General features: G+C 39.0%; 1 protein-coding gene across 1 annotated transcript in view; it reads right to left on the bottom strand.

Annotated features, from left to right (window-relative positions):
* Positions 1–1,080: 1,080 nt before the first annotated feature.
* Positions 1,081–15,301, bottom strand: part of LOC104277165 (caspase-2-like) — a 14,387-nt gene continuing 166 nt past the window's right edge. Inside the window, exons 2-11 of the mRNA XM_009873729.1 lie at positions 14,558–14,645; positions 13,361–13,528; positions 11,447–11,522; positions 9,856–9,950; positions 8,190–8,366; positions 6,836–6,964; positions 6,272–6,362; positions 2,008–2,157; positions 1,807–1,916; positions 1,081–1,215 (exon numbers count right to left, since the gene is read on the bottom strand). Coding sequence (XP_009872031.1) covers positions 1,081–1,215; positions 1,807–1,916; positions 2,008–2,157; positions 6,272–6,362; positions 6,836–6,964; positions 8,190–8,366; positions 9,856–9,950; positions 11,447–11,522; positions 13,361–13,528; positions 14,558–14,645 — 1,219 coding nt within the window. The remainder of the gene's footprint in view (positions 1,216–1,806; positions 1,917–2,007; positions 2,158–6,271; positions 6,363–6,835; positions 6,965–8,189; positions 8,367–9,855; positions 9,951–11,446; positions 11,523–13,360; positions 13,529–14,557; positions 14,646–15,301) is intronic.

The following is a 15,301-nucleotide window of genomic DNA, read 5'->3' as shown; positions in this document are numbered from 1 at the left end:
CATGGCTGAAGAAAGAAAGCTCACATAACAGAGTAAAAAAACAAAAAAAAACAAACAAAAAATAAACCAGTGAAACTTTTCCCTTTCATTTAGAAGGGAAACAAAAAATGGTAGCGATAAATAATCCAAGCAATATGCTTAGACCGTTAAGAGCTGCCTTGAGTACTTTTTGTTAATTAAACAAAAGATCCTTTTGTACAAGGTCACAGGGTTTCAGGGATTCACTTGTACAGTACAATTTACAGACTCCTGAGAAGCTGGTAGACTGAAAGCTATGCCTGCTGTGACACCCAGGTATTATGGCAAACAAATTTCTCAAAAGTAATATTCCCTGCAATTGTTCACTCTCAGCAATAAAGGGAGCTAATCTAGAATTTCTAGATTCAAAACTATTTCTGGGGCAGTTTATGGAAGCTTATTTGTCTGTGTGAGAAATCCTGTATCTGTTTTGTTGATAACCTGGGATGTCTCGTAGTTCTTTTGATAACTTGGCTATAGAAAGAATGTGCAAAACTAGATTTTTAAGTGATCAAGATGGTAGGAAAGCAAGAAGTACTGAACACAATAACCTTCCATTTTTTGTGAAGAAAAGATTCTCCTTCACAAGGAAGCTTATTCTAATGTGTGCAGGAGCTGACTGTGCTGCATGAAGAAACAGGCAGAAAGCATGTAAAAATTTTAAAATACAAGCATAAAATAAGTTGCGTTTTATAAAGGCTTAGTTTAAAAAAAAAAAGGACATGAACAGTCTTTTTCCCTTTTCACATTCACTTTGCTTATAAGTGCTTATGTCTCCTTCTAAAGGCTGTTCCCACCTCTTCCCAGTTCCAGTGATGATCCTCTTTCCATCAACTTCTATGCATATAGAATACATCAGGATATTAGAATTTTAAAACCTGAATTGGATTACAAAGAGTTACCAGATTATTTTAGAAAGACATCAAGAATTGGACTCGACAGATATAAACAAGCATTCCTTGCTTGAGCATCTGATGTTACAGCTCATAACAATGGAAACGTAAACACCCATACTGAAAATTCAGTTTTGGCAGTATCTCTCTTTCAATGGAGCTGGCAGGGTTATTTTCCTGGCAGATAGCCAGGAAACAGGTAAAGGTCCCGACAGAGTGTGCTACAATACTCTGACATTTCCTTGCAGCGGTGAAATTCTGTGCCTGGGGCATAACCTTCTCGTTGCTTGATTTGCCTATTCACCTAGATGTGGGATTAAAAAAAAAAAAAAAAATGACTGGAAGGATTAAGAAGACAAAAGTAAGAAAAATGTCATTGCTTTCTGTACTCACAGATTATTCTGTTTATCATATTAATTAGTTCCTTAAGAATTGCTTTTCTAAACTATAAGAAGAATAAAGAACTAGAGTGCAATTTCACAGCAGCTCAAGTTGCCATGGTCACATTGCTGTCTTCAGTTCCTCTTCCCCCATTTTCTTAATTGTTACTTCACATGAGTGTAAGTGCTTGTGCAGCTATATAGCAAGACAGTTCAGGCAATGAATCCACTTGAAAAAAAACAGTATTTCTACAGAAGAAAATTCCTGGCAAGCCAGATTAATTCACCATGCAACTGCATGCCAGATAAGTTCACCATGCAGCGCACAAGTGAAATAGGAGTCAAAGAAACAGCATTTTACTTTGGTTAAACAGCTGTGGAACTGTATATCCTTGCTACTAGCAAGGCAAGACCAATTGTTTTAATAGTAGATTAATCCTAGCAGTTTAATTCACTGGAAGGCTCTTCAGAAACCAGTTAAGTGAGTGTGGGAGACGAAAGACACTCCAACTCACCTTCACCAACATGTCAGCCACATGAGTATCTCGGGAGTGCTCTGCAAACACAGAGGTGAGCGCTTCGATATACCAGGATCCACGTTTGGTGTTTCGCATGGCCGCAGTGCCTGAGAAGAAAGTGTGTATGATGAAGTTTCTGGGGAACACAGACACATAAAAACTCGTTATGCCCTAACAATTAGGGCGTCTCCCCAGTACCTTTCAGACAAGCATATCCACAGATCATATCAGAACACGTAGGCAGACGCAGCTTGAGATTTTCTTCCTTGTTTGCATCGCTTTCCTCACAGCCTGGGGAATGTGACCATTCTTTCCCATCTCTTTGATCGACTCCCCGGTCCGTCTCATCTAGGAGGGTAAATAAACAAGGAGGAGGGAGGGGAAGAAGAGATGGAGAAAAAAAAAAAATTATCCTGAATTACTGGATGTAGTTTTCCTATACTTCTTTAGTTTTAGTGTCTGGTCAGCAAGGCCACAACTGCTGTCAAGCAGAAAGCTTTTTTTGCATGAACTTCAAGCTTTTTCAACGGTTTTTAAAACTCATCTGAAAGTTCTTCTGCACAAACTAATGCAGATACCAGCACATGCTGAACCTGCTCAGAGTAACGTGATTGTGAGTATACACACTGATTGATTCCCCCATCCCAATTCCTTTCCTATGCAGATTGTGGCATAACCATAACACAAAGTAGTTTCTTCTGATAGTTCTTCACCATGCGTGGATTTGATGTCTAGTTCTGAAAGTTTCTATTTTCCATTTTTACCTACCTTAAAAATGCCAGAAAATGTCTAGTCTTGTTTGCAATGCTAGCTACATACTTACTGCAGAACTCAAATGAGAGGTATAGTTTTAGTTGCTAAGGTCCACCTCTAAGACATCACGAAAACATGGACCAAATATCACACCTAGTTCTAAATCCTGACTATAATATCACCCTTTTCAATCAAAATCATAAATTGTGCAATAGTAAAATGCAAAATAATTTGACCTCAAACACAAAAGAGAACTCCAGCACATGGAGATTAGTTTAAAATCTGCACATCGTTTAAGGATTCATTCATTCCAGGATTCATTATTATGTAGTACGATAAGTGTAGATATTCTCAACTGGTTGTTTACATGTTGCAGAGTTTCCAGTGTAATCTAGCCTAACTGCTTAGTGGCAATAGCCTCAATAGTCCAGCTATGTTGTATGAAAAAATAAAACTACGTTTTACAGCAAAAATGCAAAATTATATAGAAAACCTGTAAGATGAGTATCTATCATTCTTCCTCACAGCATGGGTCAGATTCTAATCTCAGAGGGGTCTAAGTGTCCACATCAGAAGCATTCCTGTTAAGACAGCATTAGGTTTTGTATTGGGTCAGGCAGAGGTAGAGTTAATCTTCCCACATCAACTCTCTCAGTGCTGTGTGTTTGTAGTGGTAGCTAGAAGGGTGTTGATAGCACCCCAGTGTTTTGGCTACTGCTGAGCAGTGCTCACACAGCACCAAGGCTGTGGTTTTAGTTTTTTTTTTCCAACGTTTACCCCAACAGTAGACTGGGGGTGGGTAACATCTTGGGAGGGGATACAGCCGGGCTCACTGACCCAAACTGACCAAAGGGGAATTCCGTAACATATGACGTCAGCTCAGACATAAAAGGGAGAAGGAAGAGGGAAGTGGGGGGACATTCGCTGTTTTGTGTTTGTCCTCCGGAGCAACCACTACATGTCCTGGAGCCCTGCTTCCTGCGAAAGCGGCCGGACATCGTCCGCTGATACGAAGTAGAGAATAATCTTTGTTTTGCTTTGCTTCCGTGCACGGCATTTGCTATTGCTTTATTAAACTGCTTTTTTTATCTTAACCCACGGGCCTCTTTTTACATCTTCCCTCTCCCCTGTCCATCTAAAAGGGGAGTGATAGAGCAGCTTTGGTGAGCTCCTGGCCTCTGGCCAGAGCCAAACCACCACAGGTTTTTGTCGCCAAGTCATGCCTAAGAAATGTACTTTGATAACTAAGAAAATGTAACTAAGAAATGTACTTGGATAACTAAGGCTTCATAGCTCAAAATTTCATAATTACTCCCTTCAAGTTCCCTCACCACCTCTTTAAGGTAACAATACAATTTTTTCCATTTTTAACCACACTTTTTTGTCTTTTATCACACTACTCCAAATTCTTTTAGGTCTACGCATTTTCAAAAATTTAGTGTACTGTTTACAGTTTATATTACTTCAGATAAGACTCAGGCAATTTTAAAGTCAAGCTATACACACTGTCATCATCCCATAATGTATGAAATCAAAACTTCTTAGATTAAAGCTTCAAAATTAGATGTCTTCCTCATGCAGCTGTCTTCAAACACCATTCCAGTCAACTTAGTAATGTAACTACAAAGTGTGAAGCTATAACTGTATCAGAATATCCCTCTAATTTATATCACCAGTAACTGCCACTCAGATTGATACAGTCTGTTTAAACTTTATTGAAGTTCCCAGATCGCTCTTTTCCCAACTGATTTTAGTAACTGCTATTTGTCACCACAGTTCTTCGGTTTTCTGCGTCAACTACCATATGACACACAGATGTTAAGCAGCTTCAAAGTCTCATTTTATATCATAATGAAATTTATTTGTTTTTTTCCCATTGCTTTCTATTGCTGCTGGTTTTTGATCCGTGACTGTAGGTGGATTACTTCAATTCTTTAGTAGACTCCTGCCAAAAAGCACTTGTGAAATGAAGTAAACTGTACCACCTCTTCTTTATCTACATATTTCAATGTGCCATTAATAGAAGACAGATAAGACCTATTATATAGACTTGGAAACAAGAATAACCTACGCATTTCTTATTTTGTTCCAACTGGTTCCAGCTAACTTGCATGGCATAGAGAGATTGACTACTAATCTAAAGTTGTCCACACTATTTAGACATTCTTATCAGTTCTGCTTTTGAAAAAAAAAATGTATTGGCTGGTCTAACTTTTGCATGCTAAGATGAAGAGGTACATATTTTTGTTGATAATTATTTTGTAACAAGCTTTCCCCCCCAACTATTAATCAAGGTTTAAAAGAGGTTAAAAAAGGCAAGTTGGCTATGTTTTTGGGTTTTTAAACTGAAGAAAGATTTTCTTCCCTTTCAATTGCCTAAGTCTTAATGGTTTACCTATTGCAATATCCCAGTTCTATAACATTTTGCAAAGCAAGCTTACCACTTTCTTAACTGAAACCTTTTTGGGAATAGGAAGGCCTAGCCTGACTTGATGTGAACTGACCTCTTATCCTAACATTACAGTCAAATAAACCTAATTATCTAATTAGCTAAGCTGTAAATTTTTACTTATTACATTTATGAGTCTGAGTCTGCGTATTCATGTTTTTTCAAGAGTATCTAAAGGTTGACTAAACATAAGGAAAGTACTCATTCAATTTATATTGTAAATAAGCACATTGCAACGTTTCCAAGCGTTTAGAAGGATTCAACATTTTTGATCACCAAAATACTGCATGTAGACTTTTGGTTTTTCTCTGCATTAAGATTAAGCATGAGTAGGTAACAGATGAATGAAACATCCTCTTGGCTAGAGGACAAACTATAAAGCTCTGCTAAAAATGAAAATGGAGACAATTTTAAGGAGCAAGGGAAAAGAAGCATGGAAAAGCATACACGCTCAGAAAACTTCTCTGTCACAAAGGAAAAAACAAAGCTTCTTTATGGAGTATCTGCAATTTCACAGCAATCTCAAAGTCTGAACACTTTAGGAAAAAATCTGATCATTAACAGATGTGAAGGGTAGTTACAGAGATGTGTCTAGTTACAAAAGGAGGGAAAACAAATATCAGAATTAAAAAAAATAGGAAGTGGAAAAGGAACAAGTCTATGAGAACCAAGAAACAAATACTGTACAAGAGCATGTAAGAATTCTACAATAGCATGTCAGAATTCTACAATAGTATGTGGAAAAGGAGGTAAAGGAAAAGTCATTTGGAGTTTGAAAACAGGATAGTGTAAAGAAAAAAAACATTTGGAGCCAACTTTGATAACTTAAGAGATGACAGCACAAGAGAGACAATACATTCGGGATCAAGAGAAAGACAGGACCTCAGACCAGACTCCAGTGCTAGTGCACCCCTCGCATGCTGTACTGCAATTTGATGCACCATATGCCCCACTCCCCACACTGCAGGCATAGCAAGAGAAAGCCTCACTATATGAGTGGGATATGTTAGAGCTTTCTATCACTCAGGTGCTCTGGGGTCTGCAAGTCAATGCACACACCTCATGCAGAGCAAAAGACACTTACAGAGCAAAAGATGCAGTGGCAGCAGCAGGGCAGAGGGAGGTGAATATGGGTCCCACTTACACCTGAGAGAAGCAAAGAGGAGAGTTGACAGCAAGTTGAATGTGAGGGCCTGTATGTGTGTAAAATGAGCCTTAATGGCATGCCAAACACATGGCTTTCAGTATTTGGGTACTCACCTCCCCGGCAGGCCTGAATAAAGAACATTTTGGGCTTATTCTGGAGATTTGGACAGTTTGCATTATCAAAGAGCTGGAAAGCATCCTGCAACTGAGAGAAGAAAGAAGATAAATATTCTTCACTGCAGCCTTCTGGGAGCCAAACCCAGTCTCACTTTGCTTCCCTGTATATTGGCTATTATCTCACCAGCCGCGATATTTTCTCTTTAACTCACGGTATGACAAACACATCCCTTCCCCACTCCCCTAGCTCCTACTAGTTTGAGTTCACGTACTTTACCTAGTACACATACAGAAGAGATAATGAAATAACTTCCCTTACTTCAATTTCTATGACATTCTTTATCTTACAAATCTCTGATAGACCTCCTCCCGCCCTTTTCTTCCCACAAGCCCTTATGTTTTTCCTTTTTATAAGATGTGAATCTTTACTCTCCTATCACTTCCCTTTTTTTTTATCTTGGGTTTTTTGTTTATATTTTTTTAAAAAACCTTTTTTTCCTCTTTCCATTGTTACTTTTCAAAAGATAACCTAAATCAACACATTAGGACAAAGCAATATACCTGTAGAAGCTTGCCATCACTGCCATAAACCCCACCCTCCACACCATGGGAAAGCAAAGCTACAATGCAAGAATCCACATGCTGATGATCTGGCAGCTTAGAGAATCTCTCCAATGCATTCTGCATGTCCTGAGAGACAGAAAAAAAATTTGTTTAATGCTTTCCAGACCTGCACAGGGTAAGGTGGTCAATATACAGAGAAAAATACAAATGACCATTTGAAATAAACTCTATGTTATTATGAAAATAAATTATGTTATTTATATATATAAATAAATTGTTATTATGAAACAAACTCTACGTACACTAAATTTAAAGGACAGAAGACCTGTCCCTTAGAAAAACAGCAAAATGTTGTTGTTCTTTTATGCAATATTCAGTCCTAAGTATAACATTATGGAGTATGAATCACTTAAGGGGATACAGCAAGTACCTGAGTTGGTACATATGGATTCAACACAGGAGAAACCAGTATTTTATAGAGCTTTTACACTGACACTGGAGTCTGGCTGGGATATCAGAACAATTTAACAGATATATACTTGGCACCTGAGGCATTCAAACACTAGTGATCAGAACACAACAATTTAAAGTGGAAAGCTTTAGGAATTCAGACAACATGATGGATGCAAAAGTCTTACTATAATGTTGCAAAAGCTGTCTTCTTGACTAAAACACCATTTAACAGGTTCTGTACCAGTTGATTTCACAGGGATTTAAAAGCAGTAAGAACAAACAAGGATTGAGAGGGCAGTAATTGCATTCCAAGGGAAAGGGAGTGGTCTGATTCAGTCAGTGATGGAACTGTACCAATTCTCCTCAATGAAGCACAGCCATTTCTCTAGCAAAACAAAGGCTGCAAAATTTAACTGCATAGATACTGGAAGACTGATAAACAGGATAGCAATTGACTCCATCAATGAAAGGACACAAAAACATCACTTAAACCTGGCAACGACTAGGTCAAGTATTTGCAAAGTTTAACTTTTAGGATAGCACAACACTGGAAGAGTCTATCTCGAGTAAACTGGAGACTATTAATTTGTGATTTTAACACACATGCCAGATGTGGCCTAGACATTCTTGCCCCTTGCACTAGAGTCAGGCTACAGCAGTCTATTGTGTGGTCCTTTGTGATTACACTTTCCATCATAAGTCCTCTTAATTCCAAGTTTCTTCATATTTGTCAGCATGAGATAGACATCATCCCATTTATCTTTATTTTCTATTCGTAAGCAATCATTTACATCTTTCTGTTCAAGCTTAGTTACACCAAAGGGAACGTCTTAAGATGTTAACAGTTACAAACTCTCATCCACACTGGTTGTGAAGTATTGGGATCCATCCCCCTTACCTCTGCAGTTTGATCATGCAAGACAGTCACTCGATACCCGAGATGCTTAAAAAGCATTTCCAGGGAAGTACAGTCCACATCTCCCCCTGTGCGATAGTCCAGGTCCTTCTCACTGCTGAAATGGACATTGCTGAGAATAAGTGCTAAGCCTCGGGGCTCTGATATGAGTTTATATGCCTGAGAAGAAAATTCAAAATTGGTAAATTTAAGACTACACAAGGAAATAATACAGGGTGAAAGTAGAACACCAATTCCTACATACCAATTTGATATGACAGACAGGATTTCTTTGTTGAGAAGGCACAAAAACAGTGGAGGTCAAATTTTTTAGGTTCTTTTAATAAAACAAAGTTTTTTATTGCAAAAGGTCGTAAAGAGAACTTATTTGCAACTCTCCCCAACTCATGATCCTACAACACTATTATGAAGATGTTATATTAGTTCGTCTTACTTCTTATTTTGAAAGAAACACAGCTCATCCATTTCAGAGTGTGAATTTTGTGTTGCTAATGTTTTTCCTCCTTCCCCACCCCGAGCCCAGGGACAATGCCATGTAAAATATAGCTAACATTTCTTAACTGCTCTTGGCAGCAGATGGAGATGTAAAATAGCATGTGAGTACAATTGTAACAATAAGGTACTGTCAGTTACTGCTCCTGAAAGTTATGTGGCTGGCAAAAGAAGGCTAATGGGGAAAGAACTAATTTCAGAGGTGTGTCTTCAAAGTAAGCTCCCTCTCTGCCCCTCCTACTCTAGCGACAAATCAATAGTAAATCAGTTACTAATGCTCCTGTAAATAGGAAGTGAAATCTAATACCAAAGCAGCTTATCAAATAAGGTGTATCCAGGCACAGACGTAAAAGAAGCCAAGCTGAGCTCACGCTGACGCTGCCTAATTAGGACATCCCAATAAGCAATTAAAAAAACCCAAGAAACTGTTGCAGAAATGTGTTTTGCTGTACACAGAGCCTCTGACAAGAGCGTTAAGTGTTAGCACATTGTGTAGTCCCATTAAACTGTCTGTCCCATTATAAAAAATCTTTTTTTTTTTTCCCCTTAAGCCCACTTGATCACAATCTGCTTTATAAACGGAATAAACAAAAAAGTAATTAGACTACCTACATAACCTCAAATGCTGCAGAGGAAGATTAGAAATTCAGGTTTTTCTACCCAGTCCTACCCAGCACAGAATACTGATCTGGTTCTCGAGCCTACGGAGAGGCTCTTCCACGTACAGTCGGCAATTAAGACAACCAAGACTGTGACTACTATTTCAAGCACAGTTCTAGTATCTTAGAGACTTTTGCAGGGTATGTCAGCACACAAGAGCAGATAAGAATGCAGGCAAATATACACAAGGCAATGACAGCTTACACAAAGCAACAGAAGGCATTTCACAAACCTCTTCATGAACAAAAAACAGAGGCAGAGATTTGTATAGAGTTATAGAACACCTCAGCATTTCCTGACACTTGTAAATATGAACTACATCAAATCAAATGTGTCTGGTGACAGCTTTCAGTTACATCAACAGCAGAACACTGCTGTGCATCCCAACAGAGCACGTGTTTCAACTCAGTTTTAAGTAGCATGTGTTCAGCTGATACATCCAAACATGTCACACTTTTCGCAACTTAAGGAGACCCAACTCAAGCCAACTGCTTACCAAGTGCTGATGATCATGATAAAATTCAGGAGTGCAGTGTTTCACTGGAGGAATCAGGGGGCCATCTCCATCATCCAAGGAATGTTCCATTGGTCCTGTGCGAAACAAAAATCTTAATAACAATAAAATATTCCAACTACAAAGCCTCTGCATTAAGGTATTAACTTGCAAATTCTGAAGTATATGGTCTCAGGCATATTCCTGTATTATCTTACTCATATCTCTAAAAATTTTGCTTGGTCAGGGACTAGAGGCACACAATGTCACAGCAGAAGTACTGAAATGGTATACTTATTTTTCATAATTTTAATTAGCAACTCTCCTTTTTTTTGTCTTGTGTGTGGGTAGCGTTATCTAAGGCCTAGTAAATTTGGTTCTACAGAGTATGAAAAATGAATTCTAAAATTAGAGTTGTGTGCTTTCTGTCATTTTGTACAGCATGTTATCCCTTTTCACAGTTAGGCTGGCAAATCATTGCTACAAATATTCAAATAGAATCGTGTTTTTCCTTTCATAAAAGGTCTCCCATTCTCATTGGATACAATTACTTATTTTGTGCTGAACACACGCATAAGGGATCAAATCAGATGGTTTTAACTTCCATAAAATGCAATGTCCTTTTTTGTTTACCTGCCTCTGAATGACCCTTTCCTCTGGATAACAGCAGATGAGGGGAATGATAACTATTTTCCATTTGCAAACAAACACTCACTCCCCTGTCCTGAACAAAATGGAGCTAATGACATTCATGATGTCCTTTGAAATCCTTTTTCAGACTTTTGAGGCATGGCTTTCCTTGTTGGAAGAATACATGCTCTAAAGAACCTAGAACAATGCAACTCAAAAGCCTATGCACTTCATTAAAGACAAAATAAATAAAAAGCCTTCAAAATCTAATCAAATCTGGTCTTCTTTAACACCAGAGAGACCTCCTAGTAATAAACACAACAAAAAAGCTGTGGTTAGGGAACAGCTAACAGGAACAGGAATACTCTAGGCATTACCAGAGTCAGTATAAAAAATAGCAAGGAGATTCATTCCAACAACTAGTTCCCTGATTTAAGTCACAATTGCTTGCTAAAAGAAAAAAAAAAAGCTGATTTGCTGCACTTGACAGAAGCTACAGAAATCTATGTTGGGCCCACGTAACATATAAAAGGCCTTGTACTTAAATTCATTTATCAAGAAGGATTCCTAAGCTAAAGAACACTGCCCCAAATCAGTATCTTTCCACAGCTCTAGTTCAATTAAGCTGTTACAAACCTTAAACAAAGAAGAAAATTCTTCGAAAAATCTAAAATTTTACTGACATGTACTGTTTTCTCTAAGAATAAACGAAGTTGACTAGAAACTAATTGGGCTCTCTTTTCCATTTGGGTTCGCTCTTCATTTCGTTCATTGGGTTCTCTCTTCATTTTCTAGCCTAATTCTGCCTAATGCATCTGATCATAATACAGTCAGTTTGCTGGCAAGTTTTCATTCTTGGGATGAACAAAGTGGTGGCAAGCTTACTTCTAGAACTGAATTAAGAGAGCATTAAGAAATTAAACGTAACCAACCACAGAGCAAATCAAGTATTCGTGCAACTCACCAATCCAGCGTGGTCTCTTTGAATTACATGACTCACTAACTGGGAATGGAACATTTGATCCACCACAGTGTTCAAGCTACAAGGCATCCAATAATCCATGAAAAAGAGTAGCATAAGACAGCTATTACTTTTCTCTATGGTACATGCCTGGAGGTATCACGAAACAAAGATATATGTATTTACACACAGATATAAATGACTTAAAAGAATGTTTCATTTGGATGTGAGACATTATTATGACAAGGTAGCAGCAGTATTTTCTGTCAATGAAAAACTCCTTCCCTTCTTTGATCATCTCGACTTCTACCTAATCTGCAGTTTGAAAATCTTATGCAGAGGTCATCATACCCTCCCCATTTTTGCCAAGAACCGATTTGTTCAGTGATTCCTACCTTTTTGTTTGCTTTCAAGATTTAATTTTTTCTATAATAAAGCAAATTTGAAAACAAAAAAATAGAAAAGGTAGTCTAATAAATCCTACAGTTTAATAAGGGAACATGTCTGTGCAAAAATATCTGGTCTTCCTTCATATAAAATATGTTTACTGAGTTTCCAACCCCATCAATGCACTACGAATATTGAATCTTCCTTTAGTCCAACACTAACAATTGCAGATAGTGAAAAGGTGAAAGTAATGAAATAAAGGAAAGTCAGCCTCTCCGCTACAGACAAGACTAGCTTTTAGTAGCTTCCTACTCCAAGAATCACTGAACACTTAATTGAAAGATTTCAGGGAAAAAAAAATATTCTTTGCAGGTTTGGGGTTCTGATGACACATCCTTTAAGAACATGTTGGACTAAGAACGTCCAGGAACCTTGTGCAGTTCAACAAAGTGCAAAGTCCTGCAGCTGGGAAGGAGCAACCCCGTGCACCAGTATGTTCAGGGCCACCCAACTGGAAAGCAGGTTGGCAGAAAGTGTCCTGGGGACCTGATGGATACCAAGTTGAATTTGAGCCAGTTACATGCCCTTGCCACAAAAGAAGGCAAACAGTAATCTGGGCTGCATTAGGAGGAGTGTTGCCAGCAGACTGGAGCAAGGGAGGTGATCCTTCCCCTCTACTCAGCTCTGACAAGGCTGCACATGGAGTCCTGTGTCCAGTTCTGGGCTCCTCTGTACAGAGGAGATATGGAGATACCGGAGAGATGCCAACAGCAGGTCATAGAATCACAGAATTGTCAGGGTTGGAAGGGACCTTAAAGATCATCTAGTTCCAAGGCCCCCCACCATGGGCAGGGACATCCCCTACTAGATCAGGCTACCCAGAGCCCCATCCAGCCTGGCCTTAAAAACTTCCATGTCAGAACAGATGATGAAGGGATGGGAGCATCTCTTCTTTGAGGAGAGGCTGAGGGAACTGGGACTGTTCAGTCTGGAGGAGAAAAGGTTCAAGGCAATCTTATCAATACATAAAAACACCTGAAGGGAGGGCGTAAAGAAGGTGGTGCCAAGCTCTTCTCAGCGGTGTCCACTGAGAAGACAAGAAGCAATGGGCACGAACTGGAGCACAGGAGATTTCTGAACATCAGGAAACACTTTTTTAATGTGAAGGTGACCAAGCACTGGAGAAGGTCTGCCCAGAGAGACTGCAGAGTCTCCATTCTTGGACATACTCAGATGCCTTCTGGATGTGGCCCTGGGCAACCTGCTCAAGGGTAACACTGCTGAGCAGGGGGTTTGAACCAGATGGTCCCTTCCAACCTCTGCCATCTTCTGATTCTGTGTGAAAATTCTCTTCTTCCCAAATTCCTTCCCTTCTGCTTCTACTAAGGCTACTACAAGGTTGAATTTGCAACAAAACCCCACCCTGTCCTTTCCAAACAATTTTTATGTTTTCCCATTTGAAGACCACTTTGTGCCCAAACCCAGTCTGAAGTGCAGTCTATTCATCTGATTTTCTTAAAACTGTTGTACCCTTGCAATCCCATGGCTCAGGTCAGATATTGTCTTCAAGATCATTGCCTCCAGATGCTGCTGTTTGGTTACTCGCAGAGCTTCACAAAAGGCCGAGAAAGCATCAGGGCCTCTCTTGGGCAGCAAATTGAGGAATTCCACATTTTGGCTGAAGCTCCCAGACTTAGCCTAGGTCCAGAGAAAAAACAAAATCATCACTTAAAGCAACACCCCAACAAAATTAATTTTCAATGAATCTACAGGAAAAAACCTCATTTATTTATTTTTTACTTCAAGTAAATGTTTCATCACTGTGCTTCGATGTGCTAGATCCATTTTGATAGCTTTTTATAGTTGATGGCAATCCCACTCCTCCGTTCCTATTAGGTTAAGGGAGAGAGCGGTATATGACAACACAGCAAGCCAACAATTTATGTTACCACACACAGTAATATGCGCTCTTCTCTCTAAATAGACTTTTACTTCCAGTGACTATTGAATAGTATCTATTTTCCCTTATTGAATACACAAAGTCCAGATCATGCTTCCACTACTGCCCGTTAGTTTATGGTCTCATGCACAGATCCACAAATCCCTCAAAGCATTAAGTAACATATTATATGCAGTTAATTTTTTAAAGATACAATATAGGCTGTAACATTTAGACCAACAAAGCAATGTACTGTATGTGACAAAGTAACAATCAAAAATTAAATTTATATATTTGTAAAACCTTCTTGAGACATTCTAGTTGTTAGAATATGACCAGGGCATTTGCAAAAAAAATGGCTTAATTTAAACAACAGCCTTCTCTGTGAAATTTAAAACACACCAAAACATCATATGGTAAAATATGGGGTATCGAAAGTAAATTTTTTCAATTCCATGGAATTAATCTGCTATTTTATGAATTACCACTTAGATTCAAGATCTTTTCCTTAGTTTGAGTTACAGAGCATAAAGGCCTAACACTACATTTGCAATCACACAAAAAGAAGCCTTAAGTCACATGTGTAAATCCTCTGCTAAAGAAGACTTCACATTATCTGGTTTCATTTCTAAAATTTATCAAGCTGGGTGTTAAAAGCAACGTGGCTTTGGCTCCATCACACTGCTTGGAAGGATATTGCAAAATCTTGTTGATTCAATGCTTATGAATCTATTCTGAAATTTCAGACATATATTCATTCATGACTGACTAATAGCATTTATTTTTGCACCAACAATGTCCCTTTGCTTCAGTGTTCTCCTGTTCCTTCCCTTATTGATGAAACTTCTTTCTATAAATCTTTCTTGATTTGCTACACTAAACAATCACATAATGGTTTGGGTTGGAAGAGACCTTAAAGACTATCTAGTTCCAACCCCCTGCCATGGGCAGGGACACTCCCACTAGCCCAGGTTGCTCAAAGCCCCATCCAGCCTGGCCTTGGACATGTCCAAGTTCTTTGGGCAACCTGTTCCAGTGTCTCATCACCCCCACAGTAAAGAATTTATTCCTAATATCTAACATAAATAATCTACTCCCTTTCAGTTTAAATCCTATCGCTACACTCCCTGATAAAAAGTCCATCCCCATCTTTCCTGTAGGTCCCCTTTAAGTACTGGCAGGCCACTATAAGGTCTCCCCAGAGCCTTCTCTCCTCCAGGCTGAGCAACCCAAACTCTTTCAGCCTGTCCTCACAAGGGAGATGCTCCAGAGCTGAATGCAGTACTCTAGCTGCAGTACCACAAGAGAGGAAAGTCACCTCCCTTTACCTGGTGGTCACGCCTTTTTTGATGCAGTCCAGGACGCATTTGGCTTTCTGGGCTGCAAACACACTTTGACAGGTCAGGTTCAGCTTCTTGTTAACCAATATCCCCAAGCCCTTCTCTGCAGAGTTGTTCTCAATCTACTTATCGCTCACCCTGTATGTGTGCTTGGGACTGCCTACACCCAGGCACAGGACCTGGCCTGCTGAA

This window comes from Apaloderma vittatum, unplaced genomic scaffold (assembly GCF_000703405.1).
Source record: "Apaloderma vittatum isolate BGI_N311 unplaced genomic scaffold, ASM70340v1 scaffold3207, whole genome shotgun sequence".
NCBI classification, from domain to species: Eukaryota; Metazoa; Chordata; class Aves; order Trogoniformes; family Trogonidae; genus Apaloderma; species Apaloderma vittatum.
Note: the sequence above shows the minus strand (reverse complement) of the source record. Positions and strands in the feature narration are given on the sequence as shown.